At 41.1% G+C, this 27954-nt stretch overlaps 1 protein-coding gene across 1 annotated transcript in view; it reads left to right on the plus strand.

Moving 5' to 3' along the window:
- VWF (von Willebrand factor) overlaps window positions 1-27954 on the plus strand; it is a 179838-nt gene that overhangs the window by 45735 nt on the left and 106149 nt on the right. The window contains exons 16-22 of the mRNA XM_069763408.1: window positions 1089-1329; window positions 3924-4012; window positions 10543-10703; window positions 17130-17233; window positions 21877-22015; window positions 23198-23332; window positions 27572-27718. Of these exons, the coding sequence (XP_069619509.1) occupies window positions 1089-1329; window positions 3924-4012; window positions 10543-10703; window positions 17130-17233; window positions 21877-22015; window positions 23198-23332; window positions 27572-27718 (1016 nt within the window). The remainder of the gene's footprint in view (window positions 1-1088; window positions 1330-3923; window positions 4013-10542; window positions 10704-17129; window positions 17234-21876; window positions 22016-23197; window positions 23333-27571; window positions 27719-27954) is intronic.

The raw sequence follows: 27954 nt of genomic DNA on the forward strand, positions 1-27954 counted from the left end.
ATGACAGCTGTTCCATTTTGTCTGATAGATGACAGCTGTTCCATTTTGTCTGGTAGATGACAGCTGTTCCATTTTGTCTGGTAGATGACAGCTGTTCCATTTTGGCTGGTAGATGACAGCTGTTCCATTTTGGCTGGCGGATGACAGCTGTTCTATTTTGGCTGGCGGATGACAGCTGTTCCATTTTGCCCGATAGATGTCAGCTGTTCCATTTTGCCTGATAGATGACAGCTGTTCCATTTTGGCTGGTAGATGACAGCTGTTCCAGTTTGCCTGATAGATGACAGCTGTTCCATTTTGTCTGGTAGATGACAGCTGTTCCATTTTGGCTGGCGGATGACAACTGTTTCATTCCTTTCCAACTACATTAATACAGTGAAAATAAAAAAATAGTATAGGAAAGTATGCAACACCTGTCCAATACTATGAGAGCACCCCTTCTAAGTGGCGGCCTTCATCATTTAGGCCACAGCCATTGCTAACAAGTGTGGAAACTCTCAGTCCAGACTAGAAGCTGCAAGCTACACAAGGGTATCACTGAGCGCTAGAACACATTTTGCCCCCAATGTTTAGTTAAGTTCAATAAGGGAAGATTAAAGATTCTTGTCCAATCACTGTATTTCCACAGGAGGCCATTAGAGATCTTGTCTGGGTCCCAGCAGTCACTGCATGGTTTATTCCCTACAAGTCAGATGGATATGCTCTCTGACCTATTACCCTATCTCTAGGCATAGGGCAGGCTGCATGCGGCCATGTTTTATCACAGGATGAATGTGACCGCAGAGTTATCAATAGTCATTGGACATTTAATGGGGGTCCTAGCAGTCAGAGCATGGCCTAGTTCATACAAGTCAGATGCACAAGAGCGGGACATGGAAGCCCCCATTCTTATGGCAACAGTTTAGGAAACGGTCCATACAAAACAGAAGAGCTTGACTGCTCTGCACGAAGCCCTGGTCCTAAACCCACTCACCTCCTTCCTGATAAAATGCATTAAGTGCTCTCCAAAGCCCAATGCCCGACACCTCACCCCCAGTAATCTCAGCTGTGTCATCTCACTTTGCCTCTCCAATGTTGTATTTCCCCAGCGATCAGATGCTCGGAAGGGAAGATTTATCAGCAGTGCGGGAGTCCCTGTAACCAAACCTGCAGGTCCTTGTCCCACCCTGACACCAGCTGCAGAGAGCTCTGTATGGAAGGATGCTACTGCCCCCCTGGACTGTACACTAATGAGTACGGAGAATGTGTCCCCAAATCCGAGTGCTCATGCTATTATGATGGAGAATTATTCCAGCCAGATGATGTGTTCTCTGACCACCATTCCATGTGGTATGTACTAATGTAAATGTGGTCATTTATGTTATATCTAAAGTATATCTGAGTTACATCCTGTATTATACTCCAGAGCTGCACTCACTATACTGCAGGTGCAGTCACTGTGTAGATACATTACATTACTGATCCTGAGTTACATCCTGTATTATACTCCAGAGCTGCACTCACTATTCTGCTGGTGCAGTCACTGTGTACATACATTACATTACTGATCCTGAGTTACATCCTGTATTATACTCCAGAGCTGCACTCACTATTCTGCTGGTGCAGTCACTGTGAACATACATTACATTACTGATCCTGAGTTACATCCTGTATTATACTCCAGAGCTGCACTCACTATTCTGCTGGTGCAGTCACTGTGTACATACATTACATTACTGTTCCTGAGTCACATCCTGTATTATACTCCAGAGCTGCACTCACTATTCTGCTGGTGCAGTCACTGTGTACATACATTACATTACTGATCCTGAGTTATATCCTGTATTATACCCCAGAGCTGCACTCACTATTTTGCTGGTGCAGTCACTGTGTACATACATTACATTACTGATCCTGAGTCACATCCTGTATTATAGTTCAGAGCTGCACTCACTATTCTGCTGGTGCAGTCACTGTGTACATACATTACATTACTGATCCTGAGTTACATCCTGTATTATACCCCAGAGCTGCACTCGCTATTCTGCTGGTGCAGTCACTGTGTACATACATTACATTATTGATCCTGAATTACCTCCTGTATTATACTCCACAGCTGCACTCACTATTTTGCTGGTGCAGTCACTGTGTACATACATTACATTACTGATCCTGAGTTACATCCTGTATTATACTCCAGAGCTGCGCTCACTATTCTGCTGGTGCAGTCACTATGTACATACATACATTACTGATCCTGAGTTACATCCTGTATTATACCTCAGAGCTGCACTCACTATTCTGCTGGTGCAGTCACTGTGTACATACATTACATTACTGATCCTGAGTTACATCCTGTATTATACTCCAGAGCTGCACTCACTATTCTGCTGGTGCAGTCACTGTGTACATACATTACATTACTGATCCTGAGTTACATCCTGTATTATACTCCAGAGCTGCACTCACTATTCTGCTGGTGCAGTCACTGTGTACATACATTACATTACTGATCCTGAGTTACATCCTGTATTATACCCCAGAGCGGCACTCACTATTCTGCTGGTGCAGTCACTGTGTACATACATTACATTACTGATCCTGAGTTACATCCTGTATTATACTCCAGAGCTGCACTCACTATTCTGCTGGTGCAGTCACTGTGTACATACATACATTACTGATCCTGAGTTACATCCTGTATTATACCTCAGAGCTGCACTCACTATTCTGCTGGTGCAGTCACTGTGTACATACATTACATTACTGATCCTGAGTTACATCCTGTATTATACTCCAGAGCTGCACTCACTATTCTGCTGGTGCAGTCACTGTGTACATACATTACATTACTGATCCCGAGTTACATCCTGTATTATACCCCAGAGCTGCACTCACTATTCTGCTGGTGCAGTCACTGTGTACATACATTACATTACTGATCCCGAGTTACCTCCTGTATTATACCCCAGAGCTGCACTCACTATTCTGCTGGTGCAGTCACTGTGTACATACATTACATTACTGATCCTGAGTTACATCCTGTATTATACTCCAGAGCTGCACTCACTATTCTGCTGGTGCAGTCACTGTGTACATACATTACATTACTGATCCTGAGTTACATCCTGTATTATACTCCAGAACTGCACTCACTATTCTGCTGGTGCAGTCACTGTGTACATACATTACATTACTGATCCTGAGTTACATCCTGTATTATACTCCAGAGCTGCACTCACTATTCTTCTGTTGTCACTCTATACTTCCATTATATATTGGCCCCCAGCTATGCTATTAGGACTGTTTTTCTGACAAGTTTGCTAAGTTTAAAACATGTAGAATTTTGAATGCAGCTCTGGAGCAAATAATAAAACCTTTATTCAGCCCAGGTACAACATAAGTAATGTCATGTGTTTAGAATGTGACTATTTTCTCTAGAATCATTCTATAAATAATCTCTGTTGCGCTCGTTCTTCATTCTTGTAACAGAATTCTGTCTTCGAGAGCTAATAAATGTCACAAAGTTGCCGCCGTCTGTTCCCTACTTTGTCTAACAGGAAACAGTAAAATTTCAGCATCATCAGGAGCCTCCAAATATGCCTGGTGTGTTTATTAATATGTGACAGAATCCAGATGATTCATGACTCAGCCCATGTATCAGACTGCTGTACTACACCGCCATCTGCTGGTGATAGCTAATACTTACATATAATAACTATTCCCAAAAAAGGGAGTTTCCATTTTCAGACACAAATTTTTTAGGATTAGATATGAAATATCAGGACAATCTTTGAAAATTCAGGGCTGTAGGCAACTATGAAGTATAAAAATTCAGCAGCAGATCTGATGTGAAAGTATCATGTGGATCAGTTCTGGAGTGTCTGAAAACGAATTAGTACAAATATATAATATAATATACTATAATCTCCGCTCATTTCCAGTTACTGTGAGAATGGACTGATGCATTGCACCATGAATGATCTACCTGGCAACTATTATGCCGAAGCCTTTTTCAGCCAATCAGCCAGAGGTGAGTGACTGCATAATCTGCCATAATCTATTCTCTTCCTTTTTTTTTGGAATTAACTAACACTTAAAGGGATATATTGGGAGATTTTTTCTATTGAAACCAGTATTACAGCTGTAAAGATCCTAGTAAAACAATAAAAATGACACATGTCTTGTCTTAATCCGATGTGCCAGTGCTGAGAAATTAAGCTTTGAAATAACATGCAAATTAGCCTGGAAATGCATGAGTCCACTGACACACCCACAATGTAATTCCATGCTCATTTGCATGTGGATTCAAAGTCCAATTACTCAGCACTGGCACATCCGATTACTACAATACAGGTATCATTTTTATTGTTGTACTAGGACCCATACAACCGTAAGACTAGTTTTGGTAGCAAAATCATACAGTTACTATCCCTTTAATTTGCCTTCAGCAACTTAAATATTACTGATATATTGGCTCTAGCATTACAATGGGGTTACATAGGATTGGAAAAAAGAGGATTTTTTTGTGTCGAAGCAGCACCTCTTATCGTCACTGACCATGTTTGGTATTACAGCTCAGCTTTATTCAAACAAATGGGACTAAGCTGCAATACCAGACACGGCCACAGACATGAATGGCGCTGTTTCTTGGAATCAGTAAGGCTTTTTTCATTTACATTTTCTTTTACAATGTTTTAGTATGCTGCTTTTTTAATGATTTTTGTGTAATTTAATGATTTCCAACCCTATATGAAAAAAAGTTACATTTTTTATTGTATGTAATGTGTGTTTTCAGTATATGGTAATCACTGCCATTGTACTGGAAATCAAACTGACTTGTTTTTAATAAATTAAAAAAATATAATATTATATATATATCTAGAGCAAATATTAGACTTTTTAATTTTGATAAATAATAAATGATAAATATAATGCATTTTTTAACAAAATAAAATAATATATATATTTGTATTTTTCAAGTTATCATTTATTTTTGTGTATTTTTAAGTCATGTTTAGTTTTTAGGATTTATATTTTTTAGGTTTTCAAGAAATAAATAAAAAAAATGAAAAAATATATTGAAACATAGAAATGTTAAATAATAAAAAAAAGCATGAGTAATATATACAAAAATAAAATAAAAAATATATGTAATAATACAGCAAAAAATGGTTACATCAGCCATTATATCTTTCCATAGTCCTATCTTGCAAGCTCAGATTCATTTTTTTTTTGCTTTTAAGAGATGGATCAAGTGGAAATAAACAAGCAAATAAGTAAATAGATAAAAATATAAATACTGTAAGTAAAAAAAATGGTCAAAAAATTATTGATGCCGATATAAACACATAAAAAGATTAAAGAAAGAATCCAAATTTAAATAAAGCAAAAATAAATAAAATATTAATCTGTAACGTATCTAAATATATAAACACTAGATCGTGGCCCAATTTTAACGCATCGGATATTCTAGAATATGTATGTCCATGTAGTATATTGCCCAGCCACGTAGTATATTGCCCAGCCACGTAGCATATTGCACAGCCACGTAGTATATTGCCCAGTCACGGTAGTATATTGCCCAGTCACGTAGTATATTTCCCAGCCACATAGTATATTGCCCAGCCACGTAGTATATTGCCCAGCCACGTAGTATATTGCCCAGCCACGTAGTACATTGCCCAGTTACGTAGTATATTGCCCAGTCACGTAGTATATTGCCCAGCCACGTAGTATATTGCCCAGCCACGTAGTATATTGCCCAGCCACGTAGTACATTGCCCAGCCACATAGTATATTGCCAGCCACGTAGTATATTGCCCAGCCACGTAGTATATTGCCCAGCCACGTAGTATATTGCCCAGTTACGTAGTATATTGCCCAGCCGCTTTGTATATTGCCCAGTCACGTAGTATATTGCCCAGCCACGTAGTATATTGCCCAGTCACGTAGTATATTGCCCAGCCACGTAGTATATTGCCCAGTCACGTAGTATATTGCCCAGTTACGTAGTATATTGCCCAGTCATGTAGTATATTGCCCAGCCACTTAGTATATTGCCCAGCCACGTAGTATATTGCCCAGTCACGTAGTATATTGCCCAGTCACGTAGTATATAGCAGAGCCACATAGTATATTGCCCAGTCACGTAGTATATTGCCCAGTCACGTAGTATATTGCCCAGTTACGTAGTATATAGCAGAGCCACGAAGTATATTGCCCAGCTACGTAGTATATTGCCCAGCCACGTAGTATATTGCCCAGCCATGTAGTATATTGCCCAGTCACGTAGTATATTGCCCAGCCACGTAGTATATTGCCCAGCTACGTAGTATATTGCCCAGCCACGTAGTAGATTGCCCAGCCATGTAGTATATTGCCCAGCTACGTAGTATATTGCCCAGCCACGTAGTATATTGCCCAGCCATGTAGTATATTGCCCAGTCACGTGGTATATTGCCCAGCCACGTAGTATATTGCCCAGCCATGTAGTATATTGCCCAGTCACGTAGTATATTGCCCAGTTACGTAGTATATAGCAGAGCCACATAGTATATTGCCCAGCCACGTAGTATATTGCCCAGCCACGTAGTATATTGCCCAGCCACGTAGTACATTGCCCAGTTACGTAGTATATTGCCCAGTCACGTAGTATATTGCCCAGCCACGTAGCATATTGCACAGCCACGTAGTATATTGCCCAGTCACGTAGTATATTGCCCAGTCACGTAGTATATTGCCCAGCCACATAGTATATTGCCCAGCCACATAGTATATTGCCCAGCCACGTAGTATATTGCCCAGCCACGTAGTACATTGCCCAGTTACGTAGTATATTGCCCAGTCACGTAGTATATTGCCCAGTCACGTAGTATATTGCCCAGCCACATAGTATATTGCCCAGCCACGTAGTATATTGCCCAGCCACGTAGTATATTGCCCAGCCACGTAGTACATTGCCCAGTTACGTAGTATATTGCCCAGTCACGTAGTATATTGCCCAGTTACGTAGTATATTGCCCAGCCGCTTTGTATATTGCCCAGTCACGTAGTATATTGCCCAGCCACGTAGTATATTGCCCAGCCACGTAGCATATTGCACAGCCACGTAGTGTATTGCCCAGTCACGTAGTATATTGCCCAGTCACGTAGTATATTGCCCAGCCACATAGTATATTGCCCAGCCACGTAGTATATTGCCCAGCCACGTAGTATATTGCCCAGCCACGTAGTACATTGCCCAGTTACGTAGTATATTGCCCAGTCACGTAGTATATTGCCCAGTTACGTAGTATATTGCCCAGCCGCTTTGTATATTGCCCAGTCACGTAGTATATTGCCCAGCCACGTAGCATATTGCACAGCCACGTAGTATATTGCCCAGTCACGTAGTATATTGCCCAGTCACGTAGTATATTGCCCAGCCACGTAGTATATTGCCCAGCCACGTAGTACATTGCCCAGTTACGTAGTATATTGCCCAGTCACGTAGTATATTGCCCAGTTACGTAGTATATTGCCCAGCTGCTTTGTATATTGCCCAGTCACGTAGTATATTGCCCAGCCACGTAGTATATTGCCCAGTCACGTAGTATATTGCCCAGCCACGTAGTATATTGCCCAGTCACGTAGTATATTGCCCAGTTACGTAGTATATTGCCCAGCCACGTAGTATATTGCCCAGCCACGTAGTACATTGCCCAGTTACGTAGTATATTGCCCAGCCACGTAGTATATTGCGCAGCCACGTAGTACATTGCCCAGTTACGTAGTATATTGCCCAGACACGTAGTATATTGCCCAGCCACGTAGTATATTGCCCAGCCACGTAGTATATTGCCCAGTCACGTAGTATATTGCCCAGTTACATAGTATATTGCCCAGCCGCTTTGTATATTGCCCAGTCACGTAGTATATTGCCCAGCCACGTAGTATATTGCCCAGTCACGTAGTATATTGCCCAGTCACGTAGTATATTGCCCAGTCACGTAGTATATTGCCCAGCCACGTAGTATATTGCCCACTCACGTAGTATATTGCCCAGCCACGTAGTATATTGCCCAGCCACGTAGTATATTGCCCAGCCACGTAGTATATTGCCCAGTCACGTAGTATATTGCCCAGTCACGTAGTATATAGCAGAGCCACATAGTATATTGCCCAGTCACGTAGTATATTGCCCAGTCACGTAGTATATTGCCCAGTTACGTAGTATATAGCAGAGCCACGTAGTATATTGCCCAGCTACGTAGTATATTGCCCAGTCACGTAGTATATTGCCCAGCCACGTAGTATATTGCCCAGCCACGTAGTATATTGCCCAGTCACGTAGTATATTGCCCAGTTACGTAGTATATAGCAGAGCCACGTAGTATATTGCCCAGCTACGTAGTATATTGCCCAGTCACATAGTATATTGCCCAGACACGTATTATATTGCCCAGACACGTAGTATATTGCCCAGCCACGTAGTATATTGCCCAGCCATGTAGTATATTGCCCAGCCCACGTAGTATACAGCACACAGCCACGTAGTATATTGCCCAGTGACGTAGTATATTGCCCAGAAACGTAGTATATTGCCCAGCCACGTAGTATATTGCCCAGCCACGTAGTATATTGCCCAGCCCACGTAGTATACAGCACACAGCCACGTAGTATATTGCCCAGTGACGTAGTATATTGCCCAGCCACGTAGTATATTGCCCAGCCACGTAGTATATTGCAGAGCGAGGTAGTATATTGCCCAGCCACGTAGTATATTGCCCAGCCACGTAGTATATTGCACAGCGACGTAGTATATTGCCCAGCCATGTAGTATATTGCCCAGTGACGTACAATATTACCGAGCCACGTATGTTACAGGTTAAAAAAATTAAAAATAAACATACTCACCTAACGTTCCGAGGGCCCCTTGTAGTTCTAACATACTCACCATTCTGGTCGCTGCTCCTCAGCTTCCCGTCTCTCCGCTTCCTGGGATCCAACGGCGCTGTGCAGATGGGCGCGCGGCTACCGCCATCTTGCGTTCCCAGGATGCTTTGCGAAATTACCCATATGACTTAGTGGTCTCGCGATACCGCTAGGTCTTCTGGGTAATTTCGCAAAGCATCGCTGGGAAAGGAAGATGACGGCCAGCGCGAGCGGCTCAGCGGACAACGGAGTGTGAGTATAGCAGATTTTTTTCTTTTTTAACTATTTTTAACATTACTTTTTTTTTACTATTGATGCCGCATAGGCAGCATCAATAGTAAAAGGTTGGGGACACTTAGGGTTAATAGCGGTAACGGAGTGCGTTATCTGCGTCATAACGCGATCCGTTACCCGCCGGCATTAACCCTGTATTAGCGGTGACCGGAGGGGAGTATGGAGCGGAGCGCCGGGGACACTGACTGCGGGGAGCAGAGCGCTGGGGACACTGACTATGGGGAGCGGAGTGCCGGGGACACTGACTGCAGGGAGCAGAGCGCCGGGGACACTGACTACGGGGAGCGGAGCGCCGGGGACACTGACTGCGGGGAGCAGAGCGCCGGGGACACTGACTGCGGGGAGCGGAGCGCCGGGGACACTGACTGCGGGGAGCGGAGCGCCGGGGACACTGACTGTGGGAAGCGGAGGGCCGGGGACACTGACTGCGGGGAGCGGAGGGCCGGGGACACTGACTGCGGGGAGCGGAGCGCCGGGGACACTGACTGCGGGGAGCGGAGCGCCGGGGACACTGACTGCGGGAAGCGGAGGGCCGGGGACACTGACTGCGGGGAGCGGAGCGCCGGGGACACTGACTGCGGGGAGCGGAGCGCCGGGGACACTGACTGCGGGGAGCGGAGCGCCGGGGACACTGACTGCGGGGAGCGGAGCGCCGGGGACACTGAATGCGGGGAGCGGAGCGCCGGGGAAACTGACTGCGGGGGCTGTTTTGCGGCCACCAATCAGCGACTTGGATTTCCATAATAGACAGACGCCACGACCAATTAATATCCGTGACAGACAGAAGGACAGACAGAAGTACCCCTTAGACAATTACCCCTTAGATATGAAATGTAAGAAATAATAATAATAAAAAAGTAAAAAGTGTATGTATAAGTATACATATACAGTATATATTGTATATATATTACATATTTAAAATACAGATAAAAAAAGAATATATTGGCCAGCATATCTTTCCATTATAATATTTTGTAAACCAAGCCGCCTCATATTTTGGTTTTAGAAGATAGATCCAATAAAATTAAGCAATCAGATAAGTAGGAGAACAATATAAATAAGTTAAAAAAATGAAATAAAAAAAAACCCAACAAATATAAACACATACAAAATTATAAAAGTAAATAAAAAAAAAATCAAAATTTAAATAAAGCAAAATAATTGAGATTAAATCTATAAAAATATCTTATTCCATGGATTTGGGTTTATAGAGCATTTCCCATTAATCCTGTATGAAAAATGTTGTTTCCATTGATTATTTTTACAAGGTTCTGAATGCCAAATTTGCCTTCTTATTCTTTCATTAATCTCTGTCCTTAAACCAATTAATTCTTCTTCCTTTTTGATTCCCAGTAAAGAGAAGTGCGGATTGTCGTCCCCCCATGAAAAAAGTTGTGTGTTCTCCGGAGGATCCAACAGTTAAAGGGATAGCGTGCACCAAAACCTGCGAAAATTATGACTATGAGTGCGTGAGCGACAAATGTATCTCTGGATGTATGTGCCCGGACGGGATGGTAAGAACTTTTGTTAACCTCTTACATTCCTGCAGCCTGTTTTCCACTGACGGGGGGCATCCATTTTTATATATATATTTTTTTTTACTTCCAGTAAGTTGTCTTTTAATAAAAAAACCTAACATTTTTGTCCCATAAAATTATCAATTTTGGTAACAGTTACCAAAAAATATTTGTTCAGAGTAGTTTCCTAATGAGATCTCTTTATTAAGCTTTCTTTAAGCTTGAGCATAATCCATCGGAAAAAAAATATTTCCTGTAATACCACTCCTGACCACAAGGAGCGCACTCATGTAATACCACTCCTGACCACAAGGAGCGCACTCATGTAATACCACTCCTGACCACAAGGAGCGCATTCATGTAATACCAGTCCTGACCACAAGGAGCGCACTCATGTAATACCACTCCTGACCACGAGGAGCGCACTCATGTAATACCACTCCTGACCACAAGGAGCGCACTCATGTAATACCAATCCTGACCACAAGGAGCGCACTCATGTAATATCACTCCTGACCACAAGGAGCGCACTCATGTAATACCAGTCCTGACCACAAGGAGCGCACTCATGTAATACCACTCCTGACCACAAGGAGCGCACTCATGTAATACCACTCCTGACCACAAGGAGCGCACTCATGTAATACCACTCCTGACCACAAGGAGCGCACTCATGTAATACCACTCCTGACCACAAGGAGCGCACTCATGTAATACCACTCCTGACCACAAGGAGCGCACTCATGTAATACCACTCCTGACCACAAGGAGCGCACTCATGTAATACCACTCCTGACCACGAGGAGCGCACTCATGTAATACCACTCCTGACCACAAGGAGCGCACTCATGTAATACCAATCCTGACCACAAGGAGCGCACTCATGTAATATCACTCCTGACCACAAGGAGCGCACTCATGTAATACCAGTCCTGACCACAAGGAGCGCACTCATGTAATACCACTCCTGACCACAAGGAGCGCACTCATGTAATACCACTCCTGACCACAAGGAGCGCACTCATGTAATACCACTCCTGACCACAAGGAGCGCACTCATGTAATACCACTCCTGACCACAAGGAGCGCACTCATGTAATACCAGTCCTGACCACAAGGAGCGCACTCATGTAATACCACTCCTGACCACAAGGAGCGCACTCATGTAATACCACTCCTGACCACAAGGAGCGCACTCATGTAATACTACTCTTGACCACAAGGAGCACACTCATGTAATACCACTCCTGACCACAAGGAGCGCACTCATGTAATACCACTCCTGACCACAAGGAGCGCACTCATGTAATACCACTCCTGACCACAAGGAGCGCACTCATGTAATACCACTCCTGACCACAAGGAGCGCACTCATGTAATACCACTCCTGACCACAAGGAGCGCACTCATGTAATACCACTCCTGACCACAAGGAGCGCACTCATGTAATACCACTCCTGACCACAAGGAGCACACTCATGTAATACCACTCCTGACCACAAGGAGCACACTCATAATTTATCACTGTAACGAATATCATATCTGAAGCACTGGATGAGCAGAAATTTATAGTCAGCCCTTTCCCAATTTAAAATGGCTGATTTACAAAAAAATAAACCACAGGCAAAGCAACAGAGGTTTCGGGGGAAGATGAGTACTTTATCAGGGTCAATGCCACCTTAAATTAAGGATTTTCTTAATTTTTATCAAGCACTCATGATTGAGGAATGACAACCTCTGTTGGAACTCTATTGATCGCCACCTCGGTTGTCGACACTGTTGTTTTTTTTTTTTTTTTTGGGGTGGAGGAGTGGAGGTTTTAAAATTAATATCCACATTTGAAGACAAAGTTTTCTTTTTCAAAATTTTGCAGATTCATTTAATAATATATCTTCAGAGGAATAGGAGCTTCGTTCCTCTTTAAATCCTTTGTATAGCCGTAGAAAAAAAATAAAATTAAATCCTGCCTGCCTTCAGCCACCACTAGGGGGAGCTCACTGATATATAGAGCTCTCCTTAGAATCAATAATGAATCTGTCTTCTGTCAACTCCCCCTAGTGGCAGCTGTGAGTAGTGAGAACCATTGTATTAATTTACCAGTGCCTTTAGAGCTCCGAATCAGTAAATTGGAGCTCTAAATGTTCTACAGATATATTTTGAAATTGCTCGCTACAAATTATGGGCCTTAAAAACCAATAAATAGACAAACCTTTTAAGAGTAAAGGCTTCAGTCGTATAATCTACTAATTTATTTTTTACCATATTGCTCAGGTTACAGGGGGCGCTCTACGCCTTTCACCCACAAGTTCTAATATAACTGTTCTTTCTACAGAAAATTCTGGATAATTAAAGTATTTTCCTCCTAATTGACAGATGGAATGAGTCCAACAAACACACAGAGCAAGTGACAAGTGATTTATGCTCCAGAGAAGGTTTAGCTCACAGACACATCTGGTTTTGTGTGCGGTCCCCCCCCCCCCCAATCAGTTCACCCGATTTACAGATGCGTCCTGTGAAGTGCGCAGAGGTCACAAGACTTGTTATAGTCGCCTAATGGCGGGGTGCACGCACAGACTCTCGGGCCTCCGCCTTAACGAGACTTTTCTTTTCAAGCATTGGTCCTCATTGCCAGACCCGATGCTGACCTGTCACACCTAGATCCTCTCTAGACATGATATACATTGTCGGCTTTTCATCGGGTTTTCACATTACTTATAGTTAGAGATGAGCGAACCCGAACTGCTAAGTTCGGGGTTCATACCGGACACCTAGTGTTGGTAGATTGGTTTCAATCACAGCAGGATCCTACCTACCTATGTAAATGTATCAGCCCAGGAGAGAAAACACATTAGGATAGGTCCCAGCAAAGAAGGTCGCCTTGTTGTGGCTGCTGGGCTCACATTTTACCTATTTTCTAGAGCATTAATGCAATTCCAATTTCCTATATTTCATGTTTGCATGCTATAGTTTTACAGAGTGCAGTTAGATGTGGAGAACCTACCTATGTAAATGTATCAGCCGAGGAGAGAAAACACATTAGGATAGGTCCCAGCAAAGAAGGTCGCCTTGTCGTGGCTGCTGGGCTCACATTTTACCTATTTTCTAGAGCATTAATTCAATTCCAATTTCCTATATTTCATGTTTGCATGCTATAGTTTTACAGAGTGCAGTTAGATGTGGAGAACCTACCTATGTAAATGTATCAGCCCAGGAGAGAAAACACATTAGGATAGGTCCCAGCAAAGAAGGTCGCCTTGTTGTGGCTGCTGGGCTCACATTTTACCTATTTTCTAGAGGATTAATGCAATTCCAATTTCCTATATTTCATGTTGGCATGCTATAGTTTTACAGAGTGCAGTTAGATGTGGAGAACTTACCTATGTAAATGCATCAGCCCAGGAGAGAAAACACATTAGGATAGGTCCCAGCAAAGAAGGTCGCCTTGTCGTGGCTGCTGGGCTCACATTTTACCTATTTTCTAGAGCATTAATGCAATTCCAATTTCCTATATTTCATGTTTGCATGCTATAGTTTTACAGAGTGCAGTTAGATGTGGAGAACCTACCTATGTAAATGTATCAGCCCAGGAGAGAAAACACATTAGGATAGGTCCCAGCACAGAAGGTCGCCTTGTCATGGCTGCTGGGCTCACATTTTACCTATTTTCTAGAGCATTAATGCAATTCCAATTTCCTATATTTCATGTTTGCATGCTATAGTTTTACAGAGTGCAGTTAGATGTGGAGAACCTACCTATGTAAATGTATCAGCCCAGGAGAGAAAACACATTAGGATAGGTCCCAGCAAAGAAGGTCGCCTTGTCGTGGCTGCTGGGCTCACATTTTACTTATTTTCTCGAGCATTAATGAAATTCCAATTTCATATATTTCGTGTTTGCATGCTATAGTTTGTTTGTTAGTTAGATGTGGAGATGGCTCCTCTTGGTATGCCCCTGTTCACACCTGTTCTATTTGGAAGTGACGTTCAGCCTTTTGATATTTATCTGCATATTAAATGTTAACAGAAAATTATATTTGATCAAAATAATCTCCTAATTGAATCTCTTTGCTGACTTTTCAGAAGCTTTGTCACCCTAAAAGCGTTTCCTTAAAAATATTTTTTTCCCCTGTTATACCACTCCTGGCCACTTGGTGCGCACTCACGATTTATAACTGTCATGAGTTTCAAATGTCAATCGCTGGATATTTGAGCTAAAGACACAATCCTATATCTTTAAGAATTTTGTTTGTAAAAGATTTGCTTCACTATTTTGAAAAGTGGGGAGAAAAGTAGGGAAGAATAAAAAAGGAATGGCGCTTATTCACCATTTGCGCTTTTTTTTTTTTTAAAGTCACTTTTTTTTGTCTTGTGTTTGTTGCTATTTTTTCCAAATACTTAAAAATGGCACATTTGGGTCACGGTTTTGCAGTCAAAAATGGTCTTTATTCTTGTCTTTAATGCGTTATTCCCATATCCCAATATGTAGAAAGTGCAAAAATAATAGTAGAAAATTCCTCCTATTAGAAATGTAGTATAGTTGGGTTATTCCCATCTCCAAGATCCTATCCTAATATGTAGAAAGTGCAAAAATAATAATATTAGCAAATACCTCCAGTTAGAAATGTCGTATAGTTCTCCTGATTAGCCAAGTAGCAGTGCATTGCAGTAGCTTAGATAACCATGGTTAAGACCACTGCAACTAACTAGCTGTCACTATATCAGTGCTTGTAACTATGGATACCTAAGCTACTGCAATTCCCTACACATGGGGTAAATGACATAGCTAATCAGAAGAACTATGTACATTTTTAACTGGAAGTAGTTGCGAAAAATATGCAAAATAAATAGACCCCCCCAAAAAAAAACGCTGTCACCGCTCAGCATGTGGAAATCAAAGGCAGCGATTTATTGAGTGCTAAGTCTCCGGTAGCCAAAGCCACATAAAGCTTAATTGTTCCTCGCCTGCCTACTATCATAGTAGTAAAAAATGCAACAATGAAAAAACTGAATTTTTGTGTCACCCCTGACACCCAAAAATCGGGTCAGAAAATTACATATAATAATTTGTTCTGTTGTCAACATGAGTAAATATTATTTTATAAGGTTAAAAAAAATAAGCATAAAAGATAAAAAATAATTACAGGGCGGTCACATTTTTTAGGCTATTTTTTTTTTTCTTTTACCTGCATGGGACTCGGTTGTCCACTAGGTGGCAGAAAACAGCAGAAAAAAAAAAAAAAAAGCTACTGAAAAATGTTAGAAGTTCACCAGCACTTTGGGTGATATATGGGGGTGTCTTTCTTTTCCTTTTTATAACGTGCACTTCAACTTTTCCCTGCATTTGATCTATTACCTTTTTTTGCACTATGAAAAGTAAGTACCGTATAAATGAAAAGAAAAAAAAGCTTGAAAAAAGAATGAAATAATAATAAAGAAAAATAATAAAAATGATAATAATAGTAATAATAGTAATATATATATATATGTGTGTGTGTGTATATATATATATATATATATATATATTATATTTTATATTTATTATAAATTTATTTTTATAATAATTATTATTTCTATAATTTATATATAATAAAATTATCAGAGTAATATGAATCATATATCTAATTATGATTGTGTATATACAGTATATATATAATTACTATTATTATTATACATTTTTATAGCGACATTTATTTCATGGCGCTTTACCTGTATTTATATAATTTATATATATATATAATTATATATGTTGTATGTGTATAAATATATCACAATGGAACATGTTAATATTATTACAATTCTTCTTCTTCATATATATATATATATATATATATATATATATATATATATATATATATATATATCAGAATTGACTACAGACTAATATTATTACTATTTTTATTGCTACTGCTATTATTATTATTTTTATTATTATTAGCAGTGCTATTGTTATTTTGTATTTTATAATTATTTATTATTTATATTCATTATTATATTTTTAATTATTATGTTATTATTTCTCATTTTGTCACTATTCTTTTTATTATTATGTTTTATATCATTAGGCATTGTAGATTATAAATAATTTAGCAATAGAAAACGTATAACTGGTATAGAAAGGATGAACTTGATGGACTATTCTTTTTTTCAACCCATATAACTATGCTATTAGGTAATAATAATAATGACATAGATGATAATTATCAATAATATTTTATTTGCATTATGATTTGTTTTTACTAGTATAAATACTATTATTATTATTATTATTAATAATTACAGTAATTAACATTATTATTATTATTTTTTTTATTTTTTTTATTATTCTTATGATTTTCTGCCTCCATTTGTTTGTCGATGACGTTATCACGGCTATTTTTGCAAGGTGATAAGATTCTCACCTGTATTGTTCTTCTCCATGTTTAGGTCCGCCATAATAACAGGTGTATATTTCCTAACAAGTGTCCTTGCAGACATGCTGGGAAGGATTATGCTCCGGGGGAGAAAGTGAACCAAGATTGTAACACCTGGTAAATATATGCAGCTGATTAGATGCCGCTAGCACTAAATATTGGGAGACAATTATTAAAAACTGTCTTTGTGGTCTATGGTAACCAATCACAGCGCAGTTTTCATATTACTAGAGTAGTTTAAGAAATTAAAGCTACACTGTGATTGGCTGTTATGAGCAACCAGGACATTTTTGATAGTCCTATCCTCCTTTCCAATTTCACGAGAAGACCCCTTGTTCTCAGCATACAATTGAGAGTTTGGGCGGGTCTCACGGCCATACTAAGGCTGTTAATACCCCTATTTCACCTAAGGGTTTTTAAAAAAAACCCTGAGGTCATGCTCTCTTCTTCCAAGTGAATTGGCAGAGTACCACATAAGAAAGTGTCCACAAGGATGTGGCCCTCACATAGAGGAGAGAAGGGTTCCCAACAAAAGTTTCCACCAGAACGTCACAGCCAGGGATGTGGATAGGTGACATTCCCTCCCTGAAGCCTGGGTAAAGCCCGGCTTTGGGGAGGTCTTGCTCCTAGCAACCACCTGTGGGACTAAGAACTCAATCTTGAACGTTTCCATCCTGAAGGAGAACAAGGAGATGTGGAAACCTGATGACCACACATTTCGGCTCAGGATCCCAGACTCTACCTGATCCCCTAATCACAGCCACCTAATGAAGAGCTGGCCATGTTTGTGGAAAGTGTATGGGGAGTCTAAGGCCCATCTTATAAAATCTGGTTGTTCTCAAGATCATGGAGACTTCGGTCTGGTCTCAAGAACCTATTATTAAGCTTGTTGGTTGGAATCCTTATTTTATCCCAGGGATACGTTTTGTTTTCCTAATAGCTGGAGATTGTTTCCTTATACTGAAGAGTTGTCCAGGTGTGTGGATGGACCTTTTTGCTGATATCTGTGCGAAATGAATGTTCTATGGCCATGTGAGTGGATGGACCTTTCTCTTAAACTCTATGTAAGTTGGCCATGTGAGTGGATGGACCTTTCTTTTAAACTCTATGTAAGTTGGCCATGTGTGTGGTTGGACCTCTTTTCCTGATATCCATGGGAAGGCTATGTGAGTTGGCCATGTGTGCTGATGGACCTTTCTTTTGAAGTCTATGAGAGGTTGCCAAGTGCATGGATGGTCCCTTCTTTTGATGTCCATGTCACTTGGCCATGTGTGTGGAGCAACCTTTTTGTTGGCCATGTGTGTGCATGGACTTTTTTTTGCTAAAGTCTATTTGAAGTCTATGTGAGTTGGCCACGTGTGCGAATGGAGTTTTCTCTTGAACTCTATGTGAGTTGTTCATGGGAGTGGATGGACCTTTCTTTTAAAGTCTATATGAGTTTGCCACGTGTGCAAATGGACTTTTCTCTTGAACTGTATGTGAGTTGTTCATGGGTGTGGTTGGACCTTTATTTTGAAGTCTATGTGAGTTGGCCACGTATGCGAATGGACTTTTCTCTTGAACTCTATGTAAGTTGTTCATGGGTGTTGTTGGACCTTTCCTTTGAAGTCTATGTGAGTTGGCCACGTGTGCAAATGGATTTTTCTCTTGAACTGTATGTGGGTTGTTCATGGGTGTGGTTGGACCTTTCTTTTGAAGTCTATATGAGTTGGCCACACGTGCGAATGGACTTTTCTCTTGAACTCTATGTGAGTTGTTCATGGGAGTGGATGGACCTTTCTTTTGAAGTCTATATGAGTTGGCCACGCGTGCAAATGGACTTTTCTCTTGAACTGTATGTGAGTTGTTCATGGGTGTAGTTGGAACTTTCTTTTGAAGTCTATGTGAGTTGGCCACGTGTGCGAATGGACTGTTCTCTTGAACTGTATGTGAGTTGTTCATGGGTGTGGATGGACCTATCGTTTGAAGTCTATATGAGTAGGCCATATGTGCGAATGGACTTTTCTCTTGAACTGTATGTGAGTTGTTCATGGGTGTGGTTGGACCTTTCTTTTGAAGTCTATGTGAGTTGGCCATGTGTGCGAATGGACTGTTCTCTTGAACTGTATGTGAGTTGTTCATGGGTGTGGTTGGACCTTTCTTTTGAAGTCTACGTGAGTTGGCCACATGTGCAAATGGACTTTTCTCTTTAACTGTATGTGAGTTGTTTTTGGGTGTGGTTGGACATTCCTTTTGAAGTTTATATGAGTTGGCCACGTGTGCAAATGGACTTTTCTCTTGAACTCTATGTGAGTTGTTCATGGGTGTGGTTGGACCTTTCTTTTGAAGTCTATGTGAGTTGGCCATGTGTGTTTAACGACGTTTTTTCTGAAGTCTATTAGAAGTCTATCTGAGTAGGCCGTGTGTGTGGATAGACCTTTCTGTGGAAGTCCATTTGGAATTATGTTGACAGCAGAACCAAAAACCATAGACTTCAAAAGAGAGTCATTTGCATAGTTGGCCATCTCATCAAAGCTGGAAAAGGCCATCAGTTACTGATCAGAAAAGCCCTGTCTTGTCTATAATGTTTGGACTGTTACCAGATATGGCCACGAAGACTGAGAACCACTCCTTCTGTACATTACACCTTATCTTCTAATTAATGAACTAACATCTTTTGAAGGTCAAAATAAAGGTGACCATTCATATAAGGTTATAGGAGGTCCAAACTGATCTACGGTAATCCAAAACAACTGATTCCCGGGTTAAGCAACGTCATTAACTTTATGAACATCTTTTTCTCTATAGTCGTCGGTCTGTAAACGATCTTTACATGAAGGAATGTTCACAGTAAATTCCCAGGAAGATCTTTTTGTCCTTCGTTCTGATTTTTGTTGTGGACTATATTGTCCCACTCGCTGTAATAGTGGGAAAACATATTTTCATTCTGATCCCTTTAACACTAAATCAAGCATTAATTTGGAAATGTGTCAGGGTGTAATGGCCTAAAAATTACTCATAGACAGTCATATTATGTTTCAGAATCATCCTAAATTGGTCACATGGGATTAATAATGCATTTTACTTTGTGTACCCCATAAATTGCAGCATTATAAGCATGTGTGTTCTGCGGGCTAGTTTCTAAAGAAATTGTTTTACATGAACGTCACCAAAACAGCTGTTGTTATGATATGTTCTGGATTTCTGTAAATGAATGCACATATAATGTCTATCTATCTATCTATCTATCTATCTATCTATTATCTATCTATCTATCTATCTATCTATATATCTATTATCTATCTATCTATCTATCTATCTATCTATCTATCTATCTATCTATCTATCTATCTATTATCTATCTATCTATATATCTATCTATAGAGGGGTCCCCAAGCTGTTTTTTAAAATTATTTAAATAAATAATTTAAAAAAAGTCGCCCACCCTCATTTTTGATATCCAGCCTTGCTAAAGCAGACAAGTGGGGGCTTGTATTCTCGGGCTGGTAAAGGCCCCCCAGCCTAAAAGTAGCAGCCCACAACCTTACAGAAAAGGCAAATCTATTAGATGCGCCAATTCTAGCACTTTGCTCGGCTCTTTCCACTTGTCTTGTAATTGTGGCAAGTGGGGTTCATATTTCTGGGGTTGATTTCACCTTTGTATTGGCCGGTGACATTAAGCCCACGGCTTAGTAATGGAGAGGCGTCTATAAGACACCAATCCATTACTAATCCTATAGTTACATGGTAAATAAAGTATTTGAAATAAAAACAAAATACAGTTTTTCATTTTTATTGAAAAATAACAAACACAGTTATACTCACCTAACGCCTAATTCAAATGAATCCCTCGTCTCCTGTAATAAAATAAAATAAAAAAGAACAATATCCCTCACCTGTCTGTCGTTCTTTCCCGCGCCATAATTCATATCTGGGGATAAAAAGTTTTCAGCCTGGACAATGCCAAAAACGACCGTCCAGGCTGAGAACCACTGATGAATGAGCTTCTGCGAGCGCAGCCTCAGTGACTAGCGGTGACCTCATCGAGGTTACTGCCGGTAACTGAGGCTGTGTTCCCAGCTGGACTGAACTGCAGTGACCTCCCTCCAGTAGAACTTCACTGCGGTGAATTTGAACTGCAGTGAACTCACCTCTGCACCGTGAAACATTTTTCTCACAGTGCTAAGGTCACCGCAGTTCATTGGCCCGGCTGGGAACTATTTAAATAATTAAAAAAGCAGCATGGGGACCCCTCTATTCTTGATAACCAGCCTTGCTGAAGCTGACAGCTGAGGGTTCCAGCCCCAAGCTGTCAGTTTAGCCTGGCTGGTTATCAAAAATAATATTTAGAGTTCAGGCGACGGCTGATGAATACTTCCATCAGCCACTGCCTGCTCTCATTGTTATTCGTGGCAGCAGGCATAGGCTGATGGGAGCAGTAGTCCCATCAGCTGACGCCAGTAACCGGAGGTAAACTTTTTATCTCCAATCACAGCTTTGTGCTCATGTTGTCATTCGACAGCGTGGGAGCCGCGGTTGTCTGACTGGCGGTAATGATTTTACTGCTGAACAGAAGCAGTGTTTACCGCGTTGTCATGCACATGACGGCATGGCAAACACTAGATGTTCAGGCCCCTCCCATTCAAGTGAATGGAGTCCAGGTTCAGGTCCGGGTCCGGGTACTGGTCTGCTTTAAAAATGACTCTTGCTTAACAAACTCCTTTTCGATCTTAATGCACTAAAATAAATACAGCCAATTGAACCCAAATTCTTTTTTTCAGTGAATGTCGTGGTAGAACATGGGAATGTACGAATAATGTTTGTGATGGCACCTGCTCAGCCATCGGAGTGTCTCACTTCTTCACATTTGATGGGATGGTTTACAACTTCCCTGGAGACTGCCAGTATGTTTTAGTTCAGGTAAGACTAGTTCAGGCAAAGTACAGCTGTTTATTCAATAGAACCTGTAGGTAGCAGAATGTCTGTGTCTGCCTCTGGCTCCTCCCCTTACCTTCTCCATAGAATATTATTAGCACCAACTGTCACCTCCTATCTCAGTAATGTGAAAATATGTTTTTACTAAATGTAGATTTTACCCATGTATTGACAATGAACATTCAGTCCTGAAGGAGAAAGTTTTCTCTAATAAGATATGTTACTAAGCTCCTTATTTTTAATGTGTTCTATTGATTTTTTAAATAAAAAATAACATGACGGTTACACTTTAAAGGGAATGTATCACCAGTTTTTTTTTTTTCACCTAAAATGAGAGCAGCATAATGTAAAGACAGAAACCCGCGATGTGTCACTTACAGGGCTGCTTCCTGTAGTTTTGATAACATCACTGTTTTATTAGTAGTAAGTCTTATATTTCCTAGCGTGGAGTGGAGGTGTCGGTTGTTGGTAGAGGCGTTTGGAGTGTTGATCCATGTTGCTTGGAATTTTTGCTGTTTGCAATCCTTCATCTTCTCCTATTGTGTTTACCTACCTTTACTTCCCCGTGTTCCCATTTGTTGTCTGTGAGCGTACATTTGTATTATTGGTATTTTCCTTTATTACTGTACGTCTTACCTTGTTTCCCTGGTTTGTGTATATTCATGCACTATTTCTCCCCACTTTCCTGGGTGGGGGAAGGGAACAGATATAGGGCTGATTTAGGAGTGCAGCAAAGTATGTGGCCCCGGCATCTTCACTATAAGACGTAATCCGGAGAGCAGAGATAGCTAGGGCACCCCTATTGTTAGGGACAGGGACTAAGCCCCTGGCCCTGGGCAATCTGACGTGATCAGTCGTGATAAGAACATTATCAGTAGAGGACTAGTGTACCTGCTTCTATCTAGTCTTCCATATTCTTGAGCTCTGTATAACCCCACCACTGATTTGGCAGCTTTCTGCCTATGCACAGTATACGCAAAAGCTGCCAATCAGTGGTGTGGGCGGGGTTACTAGCAGCCCAGTAAGTGATGTGTCACTGGAATTTCTGCTCTCATATTAGGAAGCAAAAAACTGGAGGCAAATTCCCTTTAAGACATACTGTAGCATTACACCAATGTGTTAAGAATGCATCATTACACTCTTATTTAATAAAAGGTTTTCTTATAGGATTTCTGTGGTGGTGAAGCGGGAAGTTTCCGTATCCTTGTAGGTAATGTTGGTTGTGGATTCACTGGAGACAGATGTTCCAAGAAGATCACAATTCTCTTTAGAAATGGAGAAATCGAGTTAGAAAATGAGCAGGTTTGTACAAAGGAGTAGACTGAAATCACAGAAATCACAGATTCACAGAAATGACTCAAAATTATCCTCTCTCAATACAAAAATGTTAATGTCTGGTATAATATCATAAAACAATAAAAAATGATAAAAGAGCAGCGTGCCTATAACAGCACACCATGTGGTTAGGCATGGTATTACAAGTAATTATTTATAAGGAACCGACCCTGCTAAAGGACCAGAATAATAAGACCTCTTATGTTGTCATATCAGTCCTCTCACACGCTGGAGCCTCAACACCATCCTTAAAAAGGGTTGTCCAGTGTAGCTAACACTTTTTTTTAGAACAGGTTTTCTACTGAGTGACGTCGTTATGTTTGCATTATCCCCAGCACACCCCTCAAGTGTTATCCATAACACCCTCAAAATTTTCAACTTCATAGTGCCTATAGGGTTAACTCCAGTTGCTCCTAAAGTGTGAGGTCCAGTACCCCCTCTAGTGTTAGCTACATTGACCCCTCTAGTGTAAGCCATAGTGCCCCCTCTGGTACAAGCCCCAGTGAGCTCTCTCGTGTAAGCCACAGTGTCCCCTATAGTATAACATGCAGTGTCCCCTATAGTACAACATGCAGTGTCCCCTCTAGTGCAAGTCCCAGACCACTCTAGTGTAAGTCACAATGTCCCTTGCTATCAGTGTGCCCCAGTGTACTTTCTAGTGTAAACCACTGTGTACCCCCTAGTAGTCAGTCCTAATAACTTCTCTAGTATAAGCCATGGTGTCCCCCAAGTTGTCAGTCCTAATAACTTCTCTAGTATAAGCCATGGTGTTCCCTCTAGTTGTCAGTCACAATAACTCCTCTAATATAAGCCATGGTGTCCCCTCTAGTTGTCAGTCCTATAAACTTCTCTAGTATAAACCATGGTGTCCCCTCTAGTAGTCAGTCCTAATAACTTCTCTAGTATAAGCCATGGTGTCCCCTCTAGTAGTCAGTCCTAATAACTTCTCTAGTATAAGCCATGGTGTCCCCTCTAGTAGTCAGTCCTAATAACTTCTCTAGTATAAGCCTTGGTGTCCCATCTAGTTGTCAGTCCTAATAACTTCTCTAGTATAAGCCATCGTGTCCCCTCTAGTAGTCAGTCCTAATAACTTCTCTAGTATAAGCCTTGGTGTCCCATCTAGTTGTCAGTCCTAATAACTTCTCTAGTATAAGCCATGGTGTCCCCTCTAGTAGTCAGTCCTAATAACTTCTCTAGTATAAGCCATGGTGTCCCCTCTAGTTGTCAGTCCTAATAACTTCTCTAGTATAAGCCATGGTGTCCCCTCTAGTTGTCAGTCCTAATAACTTCTCTAGTATAAGCCATGGTGTCCCCTCTAGTAGTCAGTCCTAATAACTTCTCTAGTATAAGCCATGGTGTCCCCCTAGTTGTCAGTCCCAATAACTGCTCTAGTATAAGCCATGGTGTCCCCTCTAGTAGTCAGTCCTAATAACTTCTCTAGTATAAGCCATGGTGTCCCCTCTAGTTGTCAGTCCTAATAACTCCTCTAGTATAAGCCATGGTGTCCCCTCTAGTTGTCAGTCCTAATAACTTCTCTAGTATAAGCCACGGTGTCCCCTCTAGTAGTCAGTACTAATAACTTCTCTAGTATAAGCCATGGTGTCCCCTCTAGTTGTCAGTCCTAATAACTTCTCTAGTATAAGCCACGGTGTCCCCTCTAGTAGTCAGTACTAATAACTTCTCTAGTATAAGCCACGGTGTCCCCTCTAGTTGTCAGTCCTAATAACTTCTCTAGTATAAGCCATGGTGTCCCCCTAGTTGTCAGTCCCAATAACTGCTCTAGTATAAGCCATGGTGTCCCCTCTAGTTGTCAGACCTAATAACTTCTCTAGTATAAGCCTAGTGCCCTTCCCTAGGTGATCCCCTGGGTTGTTAACCTCAGTGTTCTACAGCCCGACACCTCTCCACCCATGCACTTCCTCCTTGGTAATGCATCCCTTACCCCTCCACCATACAGCTTTGTTCTTCACACCTTGTCCACCAGCCTCCATCAGGAGTCAGGACTCTGCTCTTCATTTTCTGAAACTTTATACAGCTGCTAGATGATTGTGATGGTAAGGGACACATTGGAAGGGCAAGCATTCCATGCCTGGCTTCTTTTGCCTTGCGGAACGACCCAGGAATACCAGATCCCTTAACTATTATTTTAATGACCATTTTGGTAGTACCACCTCTGCCAGCATATTGTGAGTCTCACAATCCTTAGAGTTTGGGTACAAGTAGTGTCTCTTCACCTACATTACATAGACCTTTCGTGTCCTACATTACATGGACAATCAGTGATTTTAATGGACATTATGTCATGCTTCTTTTCCCCTTTGGTTGCATTCTAGGGAGATAAAACATTTATTACCATATTTTCCCATTGATTACATCAGATGTGCTGTACTCACGTGGACCAGTTTTGGTGCACCCACCCACCGAAATTGTGAATTTGGCTCCTATACACATTCATAACAAAACTTACAGCTTGACTCACATAAAGGACCTCATGAAGGTCAGGAATCGGAAGGTGTCGAATGACAATTTTGGTGCTCATAGGACCCATACAGTTTGTATGAGAATGAGCATGTGTCCTGGCTGATATGGTTCCTGTTCACACCTGTCAAGGACTTTGATACGATGCACAGGTGTGCATGAAATGGCCATTGACCCCAACACCTGCTTATTCTCCATACTCAAATTTTTGGCATTTAGAAGTTAATAAACCATTGGATCCAATACTGAGTGTTGGATGTTTTCCTACTTTTTTGTGACTTACGCTGTAGTTTATGAACTTTGTGTATAATCCCTCGAGCGCCTCTCGTTAGGATCTCTTAGCTTGCTCCATTTTTCGAGAAATTACTTCAACAATTATTTTTCAGAGTGTGTACATATCGAGACCTCTTTGCGCATGTTCTTTGTAGGTAACATGGCTGTAGATCTGAGGCTCCTCACAAGATGCTTTAACCATAATTGGTGGCACCACCTTTACCACCCATTTAGACCAGAATCTTCTATGTATGGATGTGTTCATCTTGACTTTTCCATTTTAGCTTGGGATATGCCAAGATCAGTGTTGTAAGATGTTCAACTTGTGAAAAAAAGGGATTTTGAGATACTCTGGCAAGAGATGTTTATACTATATGTGTGTAGGAGGTCACGGAGTGTTTGTGATAAATATTTCAGCCTACCACTGACTTTTCCAGCATGTCAAGTTATAAGGAACCTGCAGCAGGTTCTTCTACCCTAAACTAATGACATCTAAGCAAAGTCGCCGTGAAAGAGAACTTTTCTACTCTTGTCGTAGAAAAGTTTCCTTTTTTTTTTTAAAGAAATCCCTTGGACAATTTTTTTTAGAAATCCCTTGCACACTTTTTCTGCTAATATCCTTCAAATACAGAGGTGTTGGTGCTGCTCTTCTTGCTTTTCGACCTCTCTCCCTCTTTTTCCGCCCTGCTGCTGGCCTCTTATCAGTGACCGACCGGTCACTCTTGTTTGAGCCATGTGCCTCTCCTGCCCAAAATCTCATGCACACTCCATCGTGTTGAAATTCTTTACGAAACTAGTGTCAAGGTGAAGGTGGACTCTAGAGTTGAGTGAGTTGGCCTGAGACAAACTGAATTCACCTCGATTTCGCAAAAAAAAAAATTGGATTCACTGGAATCTAATTTTTTTTGCGATTAGTTACTGGGAAAATCAGCAAAATGGCGATGGACCCCAATTTGGTCTAATCATTTTCTATGGTCCAGACTGGTCTTTTTCAGTTCGGTGAGGTCTTTTGGCATCTTCAATTCAGCAAATCGATGGGACTAGACTTTCAGTGACATCATGTGGTGTCTCATCTGGCGACATCATGATGATGAAGGGACTAGTCTGTGCCAGAGGCGCTAAAAGTAGAGGCAACATCGGTCAAAAGACGATGACTGGACCGACAACAGTGATGTTGCACCTGATTACTACTATTGCATTCCCTCAAGGGGCGTTGGACCACCCTTGTCCTCATGGTTTGGTTTCTAGCAGTTGGATCATATGTTAATGGTGGGCTGGCGATGAACGTTGTTCTCTTTAAATTTAAGGTCTGGTAAGGAATATCAAAACCTTTCCCCCCACCATACATGAGTTCAAGAGAATGTGGAAGAGATATAATTCATGTTGGGTGACAGGAGCCAGGAACAAATGTCTGATGAGCCGTACATCAATCTCACCATATTTCGTCTTCTTCAGGTCTATATCAGGAAACCTCTGAACAGTGAGATTGGCTTCAACATACAAGAGTCTGGTAACTACTTTATTTTGACACTTGGAAGTGAAATGTCCATTACATGGGACAAAGGGAAGAGAGTCTACGTCACCTTGAAGGGAACCTTGAGGGTAATTTGCCTTTAATTATTATTATTTTTTTCTATTATAATACTTTTTACTTAAAATAATGTTGAAAACACCATTGACTTAAATAAAAGCAACACATAATCTTTACTAAGCCTACCCCTAGTATGATAATTTACATGGATGACACCTATAGGGTAATCCACAGGCTGTTCAAAGTCTCAGGTTTAGGTAATAGAGCTGAAAACGAGCGCAATGTCTTTCACTTATGTATTCAGAGT

This window comes from Ranitomeya imitator, chromosome 4 (assembly GCF_032444005.1).
Source record: "Ranitomeya imitator isolate aRanImi1 chromosome 4, aRanImi1.pri, whole genome shotgun sequence".
Lineage (NCBI taxonomy): Eukaryota > Metazoa > Chordata > Amphibia > Anura > Dendrobatidae > Ranitomeya > Ranitomeya imitator.